This window comes from Prunus persica, chromosome G8 (genome assembly GCF_000346465.2).
Source record: "Prunus persica cultivar Lovell chromosome G8, Prunus_persica_NCBIv2, whole genome shotgun sequence".
Classification (NCBI taxonomy): Eukaryota; Viridiplantae; Streptophyta; class Magnoliopsida; order Rosales; family Rosaceae; genus Prunus; species Prunus persica.
In genome coordinates, this window is record NC_034016.1 from 4,499,899 (window position 1) to 4,515,350 (window position 15,452).

The window sequence follows — 15,452 nt, forward strand, 5'->3', positions numbered from 1 at the left end:
GGATTTCGGCTGGGGTTTTCGGGTTTAAGGTTGCTGAAGGAGATATAGATGGGGATTTTTCTATTTGAGCTGGGATTTTTCTTTTCTTTTTTTTTTTTTTTTGGTTGTCAATTTTCTTTTTTTTCTGGGTTTCTGGGTTTGTGTTGCTGGCTAGGGTTTGTGGGTTTGTGGGGGAGGGATGGTCATGGGAGAATGGGGTGATGATGACAAGAGACCCTAGACCAAGGCTAAGGTGGAAAGGGAGGAAGGTTTGTTGGGGAATGGTGGTGATGAGTCTGTGGGTGTAAGAACATAAAGCGAGAGGAGGAGGGAGGGTTCTATGGGTTGAAGGGTGTGGGGGTGGGGGATTGGTTTGGGAGTAAAGGATGGTGGTTATGGGGGAATGGGAGGAGAAAGGGAGGAGATGGAAGGGGTTAGCATTAGGTTTACTCTTTTTCTTCAATTTTTTCAAAATTTTTTTAAAAAAAATGATTTAACTAAAAATTGGATGAAATGTTAAGAATTTAGACGGTAGGGGGGAAATTGGCCAAAAAAAGAAGTTCATATCCTTAATTTTCTATTAAAAACAAAAAGTATAGAGGGTCAATCGAAAATTAGGTATAAGTTCAGGGGGCAAATCACTAGTATACCCAAAGTTAAATACATATTTGTATTTTCGAATAAAAAAGAACTCAACCCCACCCTCTTCTTCCCCACAACCCACCCCTTCCTGTTCCACCCACCCATTCTAGCCCCACCCTACCCTCTTCCTCAGGTTACGACATATTACACGAAGCTTCTTGAAAATTGAAAAGGCCTTCCATCTTCCTCGTCAAATATTCCCTATTATGGTCGCCACATGTCACCCCCCAACTTACGGATTTACGTAACCTTGGGTTAAGACTTGATTCACACATTAATTATAGAATTTAATAAAAACTATAACTAAAATGTGAAGAAACACTTAAATAAATAAAATAATATTTCACATATAATATTAAGCAGAAACAACAACATCTGAAATCTTAAAATTTGTACATTATTTTACAATTTATAACTACTTAAGAGTTTTACTAAAAGAGTAGCTCATTATTCATCCACAAGCTATGTACACAATACATTCTATAGATATGCCAAAATCATCACAAGATAGGTCAGTAGGGACATCAACATTTTCACAGTAAATTGATATAATTAAATTATAAGTGACATACAATCACACAACCAAATATCACATTAGTAATAATAATGCATGAATGTTCTTCATCTACTCCCGTTAATTCATATAATTGGACAAGCAGACCTGCACGTCCCATACCATGCTTATACCACTTGATCCAAAATACCCGTTCATATGAACTAACACTCATTTCAATCATGCCACAATTCCCCTTTTTTTAGTCATATTGTCTAACTCCCTGTCGCCAATCCCGCATCACCCAATAAAAACTATGTACACTATAGGATCCCTGAGATCTGGTACCTGTCAAGAATTAGACTCAACTGCACAAAAGATCATTTTCATTACCCTCTTTTTCCATTAGTATCTTTCCAACCCAGAACTCCAACCAATTTCCTTAACATGATATAATTATGCCTTTCATTTATCTCACATATCAAAATATAATCCCACCAGCATTGATCAAATAATTAATTAACAAGTAAACACCCAATAATAAGGAATGTTAACCAAACTGTAATACCATGCATAATATAATGCTCACAAAAGTTAATTAAATCAATCTTTGTAAAAGGTCACCAAGAAACCCCTACCTTAACACCAAAGCTTTGGCTTGAAATGTAAGGTGTTTCCCAATTTTTCACCGCATTCACAAACTCAATCTCCCACTCTTTTTTTTAACAATTCTACTTCTCTCTACCTCTATTTCTCTCTCGCTTTCTTTGTTCATTTGTTGTGCAACTAATCACCTAGATATATACAAAAAATAAGTCGGCAACTACTCATTTTTCCTATTGGATGGTGTACTGACGGTTTATATACTTACTATCCCAGTAATGTATATAGATATTAATGTAGTCTTGCAGATAAAGAATAATGTCTTATAAGACACGTTGTGACTCCTTCAATTCCTCCAATCCTACCTCCAATCCTATTCTAACATTCTTCTTGGTGAGTTGACCAAGCTAGTAATCATAGCCTTGCTACTTAACATTTTTTTTCTTTGACACCTAACCACATTATCAAGAACTATTTTACTAATATATACATATATATAATAGAATAAGATATATATGTATACATATATATAATAAAATAATTAATATATGCAGTCCCCTTCTATTGAAGGATCCCTCAAATAATTTTATTTGAGGGACGCTCTTTAGGGTACCCTACAATTTTTTTTTCCAATAATCCAAACCATTTATTTTTTAGGTCTTCATTCATAGATTATCTTTACAAAAAATTAGACAAATTGGAAACTGTTTCAATATCCAATTGTGTCATACAAAATCAATGAACACGGTGCTTCAAGAAAGTACTAAAATTTCAATAACTCAATTGAATGGTCAAATGATATCGGATTCAAGTGATTTTTTGTAGAGATGATCTTTGAATGAGTATCTACAAAATAGACGGTTTGTATTAGTGAAATACAATCCAGAGTGGGCCCTACAAGCAGTATCCCTCAAATAAGTTTATTTGAGAGATCCCTCAATAGAAGCTCTATATATATATATATATATAATATGATATAAATATTTATTAGTACATAAAACTATATATATAACCAGGATAATTAGTTCTAAATATATATAGCAATTATCTTTTTTTAATTTTAAGAAGACAAACTCTCACACCACCGTAGATACCCATTTGATTTCGAAGAGCCTCACTCTTATTAGTTGCTTTCGAAAACCCAGGCAAAGTCGGCAAAACCCGCAGAATACATTTTGCCCGAACTGTTTGTACTAAAACGGCCACAACTCTCTCCACACACGTCCAAATCACAAACCGCCAAATTTTACAGAAAGTTAACATCAGTATCTTTCCAACGATATAAGGCTCAATATTTGGTTCGCTTTCCTATGAGGAAGTACAGTATATTATGTCAAGTTGATTGATCTGCACAAAAAATTCTGCTCCTAGGATTGCACATCATATTTCAATCCCAAAATTGGACATTTTACTTGCTTTTCCATCTTTACTCTTCAAACCTAGTAAAACACAAAGCTAAGTAAAAAAAAGACTAAACTCATTCAAGAAAATAGCAAGAATCTAAGAGAAAGATAATAAAAATGTACAAAATAATGGTTATATCAACGAACTCGTACCGTTGAGCTCTACGCAATGGTGCCACTCGATTTCTCAAAACCATTCCCGAACAAAAAGTGACCAAAATACCCATACCCCAAGGGCAAAAATGTAATTCACACAAAGTAAAATTAAATTAATATAAAATTTGAGACGAGGTGTTACATGTATAATACATGAATTTTTTCTGTATTAGTGAAAATTTTGTAAAAAACACGTCTATTAAACGTGAAGAATATGTACGTATGTGTATAATGTTGAAGAATATAAGCTCCACATCGGAAATTTGACTAAATAAAATACAAAATATAATGAATGGTTTTACTACTAATAGAATGATTGACTTGGATGTGGACTTGGCTCCACGTATGGCCCACTATGTGGTGGTCCCATGTGAGGGGGCGTATTGAAGAATATAGAGTCCCACATCGAAAACTTGACTAAATAAAATAACCTAGGCCTTTTGTGATAAAACTTCATACCTATTCGGCTTTGTAGGTGGTTAAGTTAGGGACAATATCAATGATGCTAGTAGTGGGCCGATGATCGATCTCTATGAAATTTAACATATACCTACAAAGCCCAATAAGTGTGGGGTGTGTGATTTTATCACAAAAGGCCTCGGTGTTATTAGGAGTGGAACTACTTATTATAATTGTAATTTATTTAGTCAAGTTTCCTATATGAGTCTTTATATTCTTCAACATATAATACGTGTAATGTACGTTTGATTTTAAAAATATGTGTATTTTATCGAATCTTTCAAATATGTACAGAAATCGAAAGTTTTTTTTATAAAAAAAAAAAAAAGTACATTCCTATATAATACAAGTATTGTGCGAGAAAATGCAAACTAGAAACTAAACTAATTTAGTTAATGGGCTCTTGCACATATTATTCCTTAAATTTAAGACCTGTAATATATTTTTTCAGATTAACTTAATGAGTTAATTATAAAGACTAAAAAACTAGTCAATTAAGGGGAATATTGCAAAGCAACTAGTAGTTAGTCAAAAGTACTTTATGATAGAAATATAATAAATTGCATTTATAATTCAAAGTTAAAGATCGTCAGTTACAAAGACCAATATAAATATAAATATAAATAATCAAATAGGGTTAATACCACTAGCAAATCTACACTTAGGCTATAAGGGGCTATAGTCCAGTGTGAGATTGGGAAAAAGACAAAGACCTTGTACAAATTTGAATAAACTTTCCCTATTCCCACAAATATTAACCCATCCCTTTCTACAAAATTAAAAGCTTAGTTCAACTTATATAAGCAAATAAGATGAATTTTAATTTATTTTAGAAATGAGCACGATCAAGATCTCATGAACCCAAAAAAAGTTCCTCATGTATATACCTTATTTTCTCTTGGATTATAAATGAGGTCATTCTTACTAATTTGAATATACTTATTATTTTCTTCTATTTTCATTACCGTAAATATTTGTGTGATGCTTGCAATATATACATTTCGTGTGTGTCTATTTTATATGTACTTATTTGTATTAATGTTAAAAAATGAATGAACTTGTTTGACTTATACATTTTCACTAGAATATTTGAAGAAGAAACCATAAAAAGAAGAAAAAAAAATAAAATTAGCCCACCCCAATATAAATTCATCTTTCCGCCCTTGACAATAACCACAAGGGGTTAATCCCAATATGGAAGAGTTCACTAGCAACAACAAACGCACAAGGTGTACCTCCGCTCATAATCTACATGTACTTTCTTTGCTAATGTTGACGAGAGAAAAAATAAAATAAAAAGACCGTCACAAGACCTTAAAGTAGTATGTACCTCCGCTCATAATCTACATATACTTAAGTATTCAAATTTAAAATGAAAAAAAAAACGTATTCAAATTAAAATATATTTTGGCCTTAGTATTTTAATTCGTATCAAATTTTATTTCATTTGCTTGATTGAAATGACCTTTTTATTCTTACACGCGGTGCACACAGAGGACTCAATTGAACATATATATACTATGGACACAAACCACAAGACGCATAAGGAGCATCTGTGCAATTTATTCAATTTCATATTTTCAGTTTTAGTTTGAATTACAGGAGAAAAGTGGACCATTCCCACCCCTGCTGAAAACGTAGTGTTAATCCTGTTTGTACCATAACTGACCGAGCAACTAGCTAGGCTAGATCATTCGAGTGCCATGCTTTGAGACGTCATCACCTTAGCCAAAGAAGTATTACCACAAATCACAACTCTAAGCAAAGCAAGAGGAGTCCCACATCGGAAAACTACAAGAGATGGAGACTCCCCCTCACCTATAAGAGAAGACTGCTCTTTCCTTAGAAGGGGATCCGGGTCTTGGATTTAGACCCTTCGGCCTTGGACTCTCTCTTCTGGATCCATCACTGGACTGGGCTTCTCACTTGTTATCTTTATATTTGGGTCTAATCCCCTTGTACAAATGTAAACAAACATTATCATAATGAGAACATCTTTCTCCGTGGACGTAGCCCATCATTCGGGTGAACCACGTATATCTTGTCTTTTATATGTTTATCGTTTGCCAAAATCCTTACACACTTGGTGAAGATCCTCACCTTCATCCATCATCCATCACACCTCATCACTAAGTTGGACTCAACCTTGGCCTAACCTTTTGGAGCATCAACAGTTTGGCGCCGTCTGTGGGAACGACACAAGAAGCTTCTGTCGTTCTTCCCTTCCTCTAGTGCCCTTCGGCACCCTTCAATCATCACCTTGTAACTTACCATTTAGCACCATCTGTGCCAAAGACACCCTGGAGTTTGAAGGCACCAATATGCCGAAGTCATCTATTTGCTGAAGCAACTCACCTTTCGGTCACTTTCAGTAGTTTCAATTTGAAGGTCGCCAAATATTCCAATTCACCAAAAAGCACCACTTTGCATGGCCAAAGGGACAACCCACCAATTCAATCCAAAGGGAAAGCCACGTGATTCACCTCCAAGAGATAAGTGCAATATTTCTTATCTCCCTATTATTATTTAATTCTTAGGAGATGCATATTTTATTAATATATTGACATACCCACCTGACTTCTATATCTATGGTTCGGCACCATGCTTTCCAAATGATAAAATTCCTCTTCCTATCTCGTATTATTTTAGCATATTTTACAATCGGTGAATAACCAAATACCCATCTTGTGGGCGCAGACCTAACTCATAAGAACGCCCACTTTGGGTAATTGGCAAGCTAAACATGATAAGGTGCCTATACACTCAAGACCAGCCTTTGTACGCCACACTGTAGCATCTTCTCTCCAATACGAAGTCAAACTCAAAATTGGTGTGGGGCACTTGGACAATCCTACCGTGGCAGACTTACTGGATTAACAAGCAAACAGGTTTCCATACCTCCTGAACGACAAGCTCAAGACAAGGGGACTTGAATGTAAAAAAACTCTCTCTACCACAACCTCTCAAAGCACCCAAAACTTATTGATGGCTTACCGATCGGTAGGACAATTGCAGAACGTGAATGAGCCCATCGCATGGATGGTACAAATCCATCCTTGCTGAAAACCTCAATATTTTCCGTGGCCTCAAGAAAAAATTTCCAATCCACCCTTCTGTTCGGCAAGAGTTGAGCAAAAACAAATTTGGGCACCTACTGATCTGAGAACAAATGGCACCTCCCACAACTTCCGAATCCGGGCTCGAGCTCTGAAGTTTTGTGCCAAATCACCAAACGTCTTGAAGGAAATCAATGAGCCCAGCTCCACTGACCCTTCCCAAGCTAATTACTCATGCGCAAGGCCCGATAACTTTTAGAACAAAATCAAGCCGTGACCCACGCAGCCCGGCTTCCAAATCTGCACACACCCGTGGGATCAGCCCACTTGCCGAAGACAAAAAAAAGCAGCACATAAAGGAATTTCAAAAGGCCTTACCGAATGGCAAGGCCCACGCGGAAGATGATGAAGGCTTCGAAAACTACTCACCTCAGCCCCAGCCAAGGTCACCGAAGCCCAGCTCCAGTGGGAATCAACACAAAAAGCTTATGTTCTTCCCTTCCTTTAGTGCCCTCGGCACCCTTTCCAGCATCATATTTTGGCTTACCGTTTAGCACCATTTGTGTCGAAGACACCCTGGGGTTTGAAGGCACCAGCATACAGAAGACATATTTGCAAAAGCAGCCTACCGTTAGGTCACCTTGAAGAATTTCAATTGGGAAGATGCCAACCAAGGATATTACTTTACATGGTTTGCATGGCCAGAGAGCAAGCCACCATTTCAATGCAAATGGAAGTTCACGTGGTTCACCTCAAAGAGCCAATTGCAGGTGTTGAACACCACCCATTGTCATAAAATAAAGTGTCATTCAGCACCCTTTGGCAGTGCATCCTTTAGCAAATTCAATACAATGTTGTTACCATTCGGCACCTCGTCGTTATTCGGTGCGAGCGATATGTTCGACACCTCGGCATTACTCGGCACGTGCGATGCTTTCAGCACTCGGCCTCTCCAACGTGAACGACGCCTTCGACACCTTGTCTTGCATGGGTAAAAGAGGAAGCCACTATTTTATACCAGGGGACTTTATTTCATCATTGGCTACCTTATTTAATATTGGAAGGAGTGGACCACCACTGGGATGAAGAAATCCAAGGCTAGGCCACGTGAATAATCTGCAAATGATAAGCAACATGACTAATTGCTTATTGTTTATTATTATTTGAGGGATAATGTTGTTGATAACCAACAACCATAATTTGTCTTTTTTTTTTTTGGGAAGCTTCAGATCAACAATTCTAGGAGCAGCTCCAGAAGCTCCCAAGTCTCCTGACTCATGGTTGGTCTTTGTCCAAACCACCGAACGGTTCACCAATCCAGGATATTGCTCAAGGCACCCAAGAGCCTTGAAAGATCACCATCTCTACACCAATTGACCAGCTTCCGAAAGTGAGGTGGCAATAAAACATTGCTTCAGGCCATTTGGCAAATATGAAACAGAAGGTATCTGTGCAGAAATCTCTAATGGCACCTAGCTATCGTCCTGCGTCATGCTCCCCTTAAATGCTAGTGGAAACCAAAGCTGCCGTTTGGCACCCACAGACTGAATAATTATTCAAGTCACCCTAGAGGCACTTCATCATCAATGCAAAGGTTGCGAGACTCACAGTGATGTTCGGCACCTCATCCTTCAAGCCAACCGATTGGCCAAATAAAGACATCTCCACCTTCTTATTTTTCATGAGCTACTTTCAACACTTTGAGCAATAATGACCCAAGACACCCACATGTCTTTTCACAAATAGCCGGAATGACCACATCCATAACATCCAAAATTGGATCGTTGCCGAAGAGACCCGCACCTTCATTTCAAGTCCAAGGGGAAGCCCACATAATTCATTCCAAAGAGAAAATGGCCAGTGTTGAACGCCAGTCACCTTCAGATCATGATTCCTTACCGTTCGGCACCTCCTTGAAGAAATATATTATACATGGCCCTACCATTCGACATTCCTTCTCCTTTTTTATTACTATTGAATTTGGAGTTTGCATACCCAACTAAATTTCTAGCAATCTACTATTACTGGGTCAGTGAAAATATATCTTGGATCTATATGCCATTTAGCGATGTTGCCGACCAATATCTTACATGGACAACAACGGCACCAGCAGGGACGGACCCAGGAATTTTATGTCGTAGGGTCATAGTGTAAAAGTTCAATTTTTAAACTGAGGGTTTAGAGGGCAGCGGCGACAATGGAGGATTTGGGGTTTAAAGGCTTGGTGGGGAAGAGGGTTAAAGGTTTGTGGGGGGTGGAGATTGGGGATTTAGGTTTGAGGGTTTAGAAAATAGGTGTTTTGGAGATGAAAATTCGGGAGGAAGCTGTGCAGCAGATACAATCTGTTCTGTTTTTTTTTTTTAAAAAGACCTGGACCAAAACGACGTCGTTTTGGCCAGGTCTTTTAAAAAAAAAATTCGCTGGTCCAAAACGATGGCGTGTTGGCCAGCAAGTTTTTTTAAAAAAATTCGCTGCTGGTCCAAAACGACGCCTTTTTGGCCAGCGCGTTTTTAAAAAAAATACGCTGGGCTGGCCCAAAGCGACGCCGTTTTGGCCAGCCTGTTTTTAAAAAAAATTAGAAGCTGGGCCAAAACGACGCCGTTTTGGCCAGCTTCTTTAAAACAAAAAACAAATTTCCTGTTCAGCTTCTTCTTCCTCTGTCTGCAACTCCTCCCTTCAGCCATTCTCATGAGGTCACACCCCAATTCAAAGGGACCTTCTACCTTGCTTTCATAGAGTCCATAGGGTCGTTTGACCCCATTGACCCCACTGTGGGTCCGTCCCTAGGCACCAGCCTCCATTTGTCTCTAAAGCCACACTACACATACAAGATTTTCAGCAGAAATATGGGGTGAAAAGTAAAAACACTGACTGGCAAACCCATTTGCTCAAGCCATCCAAGAGCATTGAGAGACCACCATCTCTATGCTTAAGCCACCCAAGAAACCCCCGACCTTCCCTTACTTAGACCTGTTGAAGGTTGATCACCAGTCCCTCTTTCCGAACGGCAAGTAGCATGCAGAAGAAATGAAGGAATCCCAAAATTCAGCCTTTCCAATGCCCACCTGCCGAACCTTTCGGAGCCCAACTCCAGACCGGTCCAAACACCAAACCAAATTGCCAACAGCAGGCCTAGCTCTAGGCCCTCACTCCTTGCCGACGACCAAGGAGCACAAAACCTCCCAGCCACTCTCGCCGAACGGCAAGGTTTGTGTTGAAAGTTTTTGTAGGATCACCAGTCCCTATAAAAATTAAACCCAAGTGCTGAAGCTGGTATCGAACGACAAATCCTTGCCGAACGAAAGGGTAGACTCGCCAAATACCCACCTTGCTCGAGCCACCTACCGAATTTCAAATGGCCCAGCTTCGGAGACACCCTTGCGCAAAGCCACTTGCCGAAGGAGAACAGCCCAGCTCTTGCGAAAGACACCACAGGCTCTACAAAAACTTTCAATCAACCCTTGCCGTTCGGCAAGGGTTGTGCAGACAATAGAAGGCCCAGCTCCAACTAAGGCTCGGCTCCAAAACAAACTCCTAAGGCCAAGCTCCGTACACAAGGTTGGAGGCCCGCGAAGTTGCGCCACGCCTCCTCTTTACCAAAGGCCCAAACCCAACTTCCTTTCAAGAAAGATCTTGCTGAACACCAAAAATATATATATATATATATATAAAAAGCCTTGCCGAACGGTAGGCACTGTGCAGAAGGAATAAAGGGACTCGTAAAGTGCTCCCCAGGACACCCTTGCCGAAGCTTTAAGGCCCTAGCCCCCTGCTGAAGGTACTTAGGCCCTAGAGAAAATCATTTCCACTGGACCATGCAGAACGGCAAGGCCCATGCTCAGGCCATGGCTTACATCACAGCAAATTTCTCTTGCCTAACCCCTTGCAGCCCAGCTCCACAGAGCACAAACCCCAGGCCTTTGCCAAAGCCCAGCTCATGAGGCCCACCTACCGAGAACATGGAAACTTGCAGGATCAAGCCCTTCAAGTTCTTATCGAAGCCTTGAAGGCCCAGCTCCAAGGACCAGCCCTTGTTAAAGCCCAATTTAGGCAGTCTTGGCCCCCCATGCCAAACGGCAATGGTCATGTACATGGCCCATCTGCCAAGCGCTCACTACTTGCCTCAACTCTCCACACCTGGGTTCACGCAAGTTCAAGCGACCCAGCTACCTTGCCAAAAGCCCAAACTTTGGCTACCATGGTCCTAGCCTTTTGCCATATGCCAAGCCAACTAATGCATGGTACCCTTGCCAAACGACAAAGGATTCGCTCAGGCAAAGTGATGTGCTCACAGGTCTCTCCCATTGCCGAAACCAAGACCAGGCCTAGCTCCATATAGCCCAGCCCATCCCACATTACCTTGCCACATGCAAGCTTTGTTTCGCCTTCAGTACCCACGTACCTAGGTACATTGCCTTGCAACATGCAAGCTTTGTGTTGCATTCGGCATCCATGTGCCTATTGTCTTACAACAAGCAAGCTTTGTGTCGCCTTCGGCACTCCCGTGCCTAGCCACATCGCCTTGCGACATGCAAGCTTTGTGTCGCCTTCAGCACCCACGTGCCTAGCCACATCGTTTAGCGACATGTAAGCTTTGTGTTGCCTTCGGCACCCCTATACCTAGCCACATTGCCTTGCAACAAGCAAGCTTTGTGTCACCTTCGGCACTCCCGTGCCTAGCCACATCGCCTTGCGACATGCAAGCTTTGTGTCGCCTTCAGCACCCACGTGCCTAGCCACATCGTTTAGCGACATGCAAGCTTTGTGTTGCCTTCGGCACCCCTATACCTAGCCACATTGCCTTGCAACAAGCAAGCTTTGTGTCGCCTTCGGCACCCACGTGCCTAGCCACATCGTCTTGCGACATGCAAGCTTTGTGTCGCCTTCGGCACCCACGTGCCTAGGCACATCGCCTTGCCACATGCAAGCTTTGTTTCGCCTTCAGTATCCGCGTACCTAGGCACATCACCTTGCGACATGCAAGCTTTGTGTCTCATTCGGCACCTACGTGCCTAGCCACATCACCTTGCAACATGCAAGCTTTGTGTTGCCTTCGGCACCCACATGCCTAGCCACATCGTCTTGCGACATGTAAGCTTTGTGTTACCTTCGGCACCCCCGTACCTAGCCACATTGCAAGCTTTGCCTTCGGCACCCCCTTGTGCCTAGGTACATTACCTTGCAACATGCAAGCTTTGAGCTTTCGGCACCCCGTGCCCTTCGACATTTTATCTTGTGACATGCAAGCTTTGTGCCTTTGGCACCCTCTTGCCAAGCCACATCGTCTTGCGACATGCAAGCTTTGTGTCACCTTCGGCACCCTCATGCCGAGCCACATCTTGTGTCGCCTTCGGCACCCTCGTGCACAGCCACTTCACCCCTCGACATGTAACTTTGTGCCTTCGGCAACCTTTTAACCTTCGGCACCCTCGTGCCAAGTTTTCTCCCTTCAATGTCCTTATTTCGGGGACTTAGGGGACTATGGGCAGTGCACTATACAGCTTGGAAGATGAACTATGGTGTTGCTCGACCAGTGCACTTAAAATTACAAGTCCCCAACCAAGAAGTACCTTCTTACTCGAGAACTTGGGGGACTACTGTTTGTACCATAACTGACCGAGCAACTAGCTAGGCTAGATCATTCGAGTGCCATGCTTTGAGAGGTCATCACCTTAGCCAAAGAAGTATCACCACAAATCACAACTCTAAGCAAAGCAAGAGGAGTCCCACATCGGAAAACTACAAGAGATGGAGACTCCCCCTCACCTATAAAAAAAGACTGCTCTTTCCTTAGAAGGGGATCCGGGTCTTGGATCTAGACCCTTAGGCCTTGGACTCTCTCTTCTGGATCCATCTCTGGACTGGGCTTCTCACTTGTTATCTTTATATTTGGATCTAATCCCCTTGTACAAATGTAAACAAACATTATCATAATGAGAACACCTTTCTCCGTGGACGTAGCCCATCATTCGGGTGAACCACGTATATCTTGTCTTCTATATGTTTATCGTTTGCCAAAATCCTTACACACTTGGTGAAGATCCTCACCTTCATCCATCATCCATCACACCTCATCACTAAGTTGGACTCAATCTTGGCCTAACCATTTTGAGCATCAACAAATCCCTTGGTGGCCAAAATTACTTGGCGGGCAAGACTACTGATTGCAGAATAAGTCCTAATTTAGGTAATTGCCACTTAATATCATATCAAATTGCCTTAACTGGTGTTAAGATAATTGCCACTTAATATTTCCTTCCAAATAAAGCCAATATTAGCCATATTTAGATTAGTGTATAAATCTAGGAAATAATCAAAGATAATATCTTTAGAAATATCTTTAGTTTTCCTGTATTTGGCATGTAAAACAAGTGGTTTCCTTGAGAATCCTCTAAATCATATATTTTGCCATAAATGGGCAAAAATGCAATTTTTGGTACAAATAATAATTTATATAAAAACTTTGACGCAATGATAATACGTACTATGATTCCAGGTTCCAATAATTATTGAGTTTACTTAATAATGATGTATCAGCTATGACAAGTTTTGGATATGAAGAGTTTGTTGCAAAAATTTAGATGTGTTTCGTGTAGTTCCATATAATTTAGATGATATTGGTCATTTGAAGGACAATATTTCGGTTCATTTTCCCGTTTGTGTTTTTTATTTTTTTAACCTCAAAAAGAAAATTTTAACTTTTATAATTTATTTTTAGAGAAAGAAATTGTGAGTTTATATCTCAACTGGGAAATGTATGTGTGTGTTCATTTCCGATTGCAATTTCAATCAGAGGAAGGGTTAGGGATGACAAAACAAGTGCCGCTGCAAGTGTGCTTCACTTTCACAAGGATTCTGAAAGTAATGGCGGCTCCTACTCCTACAATTCCAACTTCAAAAGCTATTGTTGTCGGTCCTCCAACACTGCTCACAAGAAGATTAATGGCTTCCAACTCCAACGGTGACATGGCCAAGAAGATCTCCATCTCCCCTATTTCCTCCTCCTTCTCTTCCTACGGTGATCCCTGCCATGATCTGTTTTTCCAGGTGACACGACCTGAAACACGCAGCGATGAGGAGACGACCCAGCAGCAGCAACAGCAGAACCAGGTGTCCCTTGACTACCTGAAGACACTGCCGCTGGCCTGGTCCCACAATCCCCTAACCACCCTCAAGCTCATCTTCAATCTCCATGCTATTCGTAGCAGCGGAAAATGTTATTCGGAAGGCTTCTACACGGCTGTGTTTTGGCTCCAACAGAAGCACCCCAAGACGCTATTATGCAACCTGCCGTCCATTGCTGATTCGTTCGGTGGTTTGTATGTCCTTATCGAGATTCTCTGCTGCCTTCTAGAACAAGACCAAGACGCTGCAGAGAGGCTCCACTCTGACCCGGACTATCAGTTGTTACACGACCGGGCAATGGATGTCTTCGTGGAGCGGTTGAAGTCTGATATTGACCAAATGAAGCAGCACAAGCTAGATTTGAAGCCATCAGATTATATAACTAACGGTGATGATGACGACGACGATGAAGATGATAAAGATGGTACTCTTGACGCTGACCCTTATGCTGATCTTTTTGTTAGCGAGGCTGCAGGGTGTTGCATTACCAAACAACCCCAGGACTCCTGCGCTGCCCGCACCATTTTTCTGTGTGAAAGCATTGCGAGGAGGCTTTGCCCACCCAAATCAAACCAACCAAATCAATCTTATGAATCCGAAGAGTGGGAGTGGCTTAGGAATGAGGTTTTGGCGCCCTTGAACAAGTACTGGAAGCGTCAAGGCATGTTTATTGGACGACAACGCTCTGAAGTTAAGATGTATTTGGAGGAGGTGAAAAAAGGAGGAAGAGGAGGCAATTTGAGTGGCCATGGCGGAATAATAAAGCCAGATGCTATGCTCCCAAATGAGATCATACGGTATGTAGTAGAAGATGGGGATGTCAGGGAAGGGGCTGAGCTTCAGTGGAAGGCAATGGTGGAGGATATGTACCTAAAGCAGCAGCAGCAGCAAAAGCAGGGGGAGGGTTTGGGAAAATTTAAAAACTGCTTGGCAGTGTGTCACATAAGCGATTACAATGGCCTAACGCGTTTGGCGGTGAGTTTGGGACTTTTGGTGTTTGAACTGAGTGAAGAGCCGGCATGGAAAGGAAAGGTGATCAGTTCTGGTCATTTGCTGGATCAGCTGATGCTGCATTCGATACAAGGGGATGATCTCAAGTGCGAGTTGATGATGAGTACATGCAACAGAAACTTTGTATCTTTTGCTGATAATTGGCAGATATGGGATTTTATTCTGGAAGTGGCTGCGAAAGAGAACTTGAAGGCAGATGAGATGGTTAAGAAGGTGTTTGTGTTCGCCGACTACTATGGATATGTTGGGGGTACATCCTGGAAGACTCTGTATGAGGCAAAACAGAGAGAGTTTAAGGAGAAAGGGTACGAGGATGATGCAGTGTCACACATTTTGCACTGGAATATTTCGTACCAGAACATGCCTCGTATAGAAGAACATCATCCAGGGGTGACGCTGTTGAGTGGCGTCTCTGACAATTTGGTCAAGTCCTTCTTGGACAACTATGGGGAAATTGGCCCGCACCATCTAATGGAAGCAGCCATTGCTGACAAAGCGTATCAAGCTCTCAGTGTGGTCGACTGA

General features: G+C 41.4%; 1 protein-coding gene across 1 annotated transcript; it reads left to right on the forward strand.

Annotated features, from left to right (window-relative positions):
* Positions 13,656-15,452, forward strand: LOC18768594. Its single transcript, XM_020570913.1, has one exon. It carries the CDS (start codon positions 13,656-13,658, stop codon positions 15,450-15,452), a length of 1,797 nt encoding a protein of 598 aa, XP_020426502.1.

What these genes read in the sequence shown, in the direction of transcription:
- LOC18768594 (XM_020570913.1), top strand. Translation starts at nt 13,656, where the DNA reads ATGGCGGCTCCTACTCCTACAATTCCAACTTCAAAAGCTATTGTTGTC.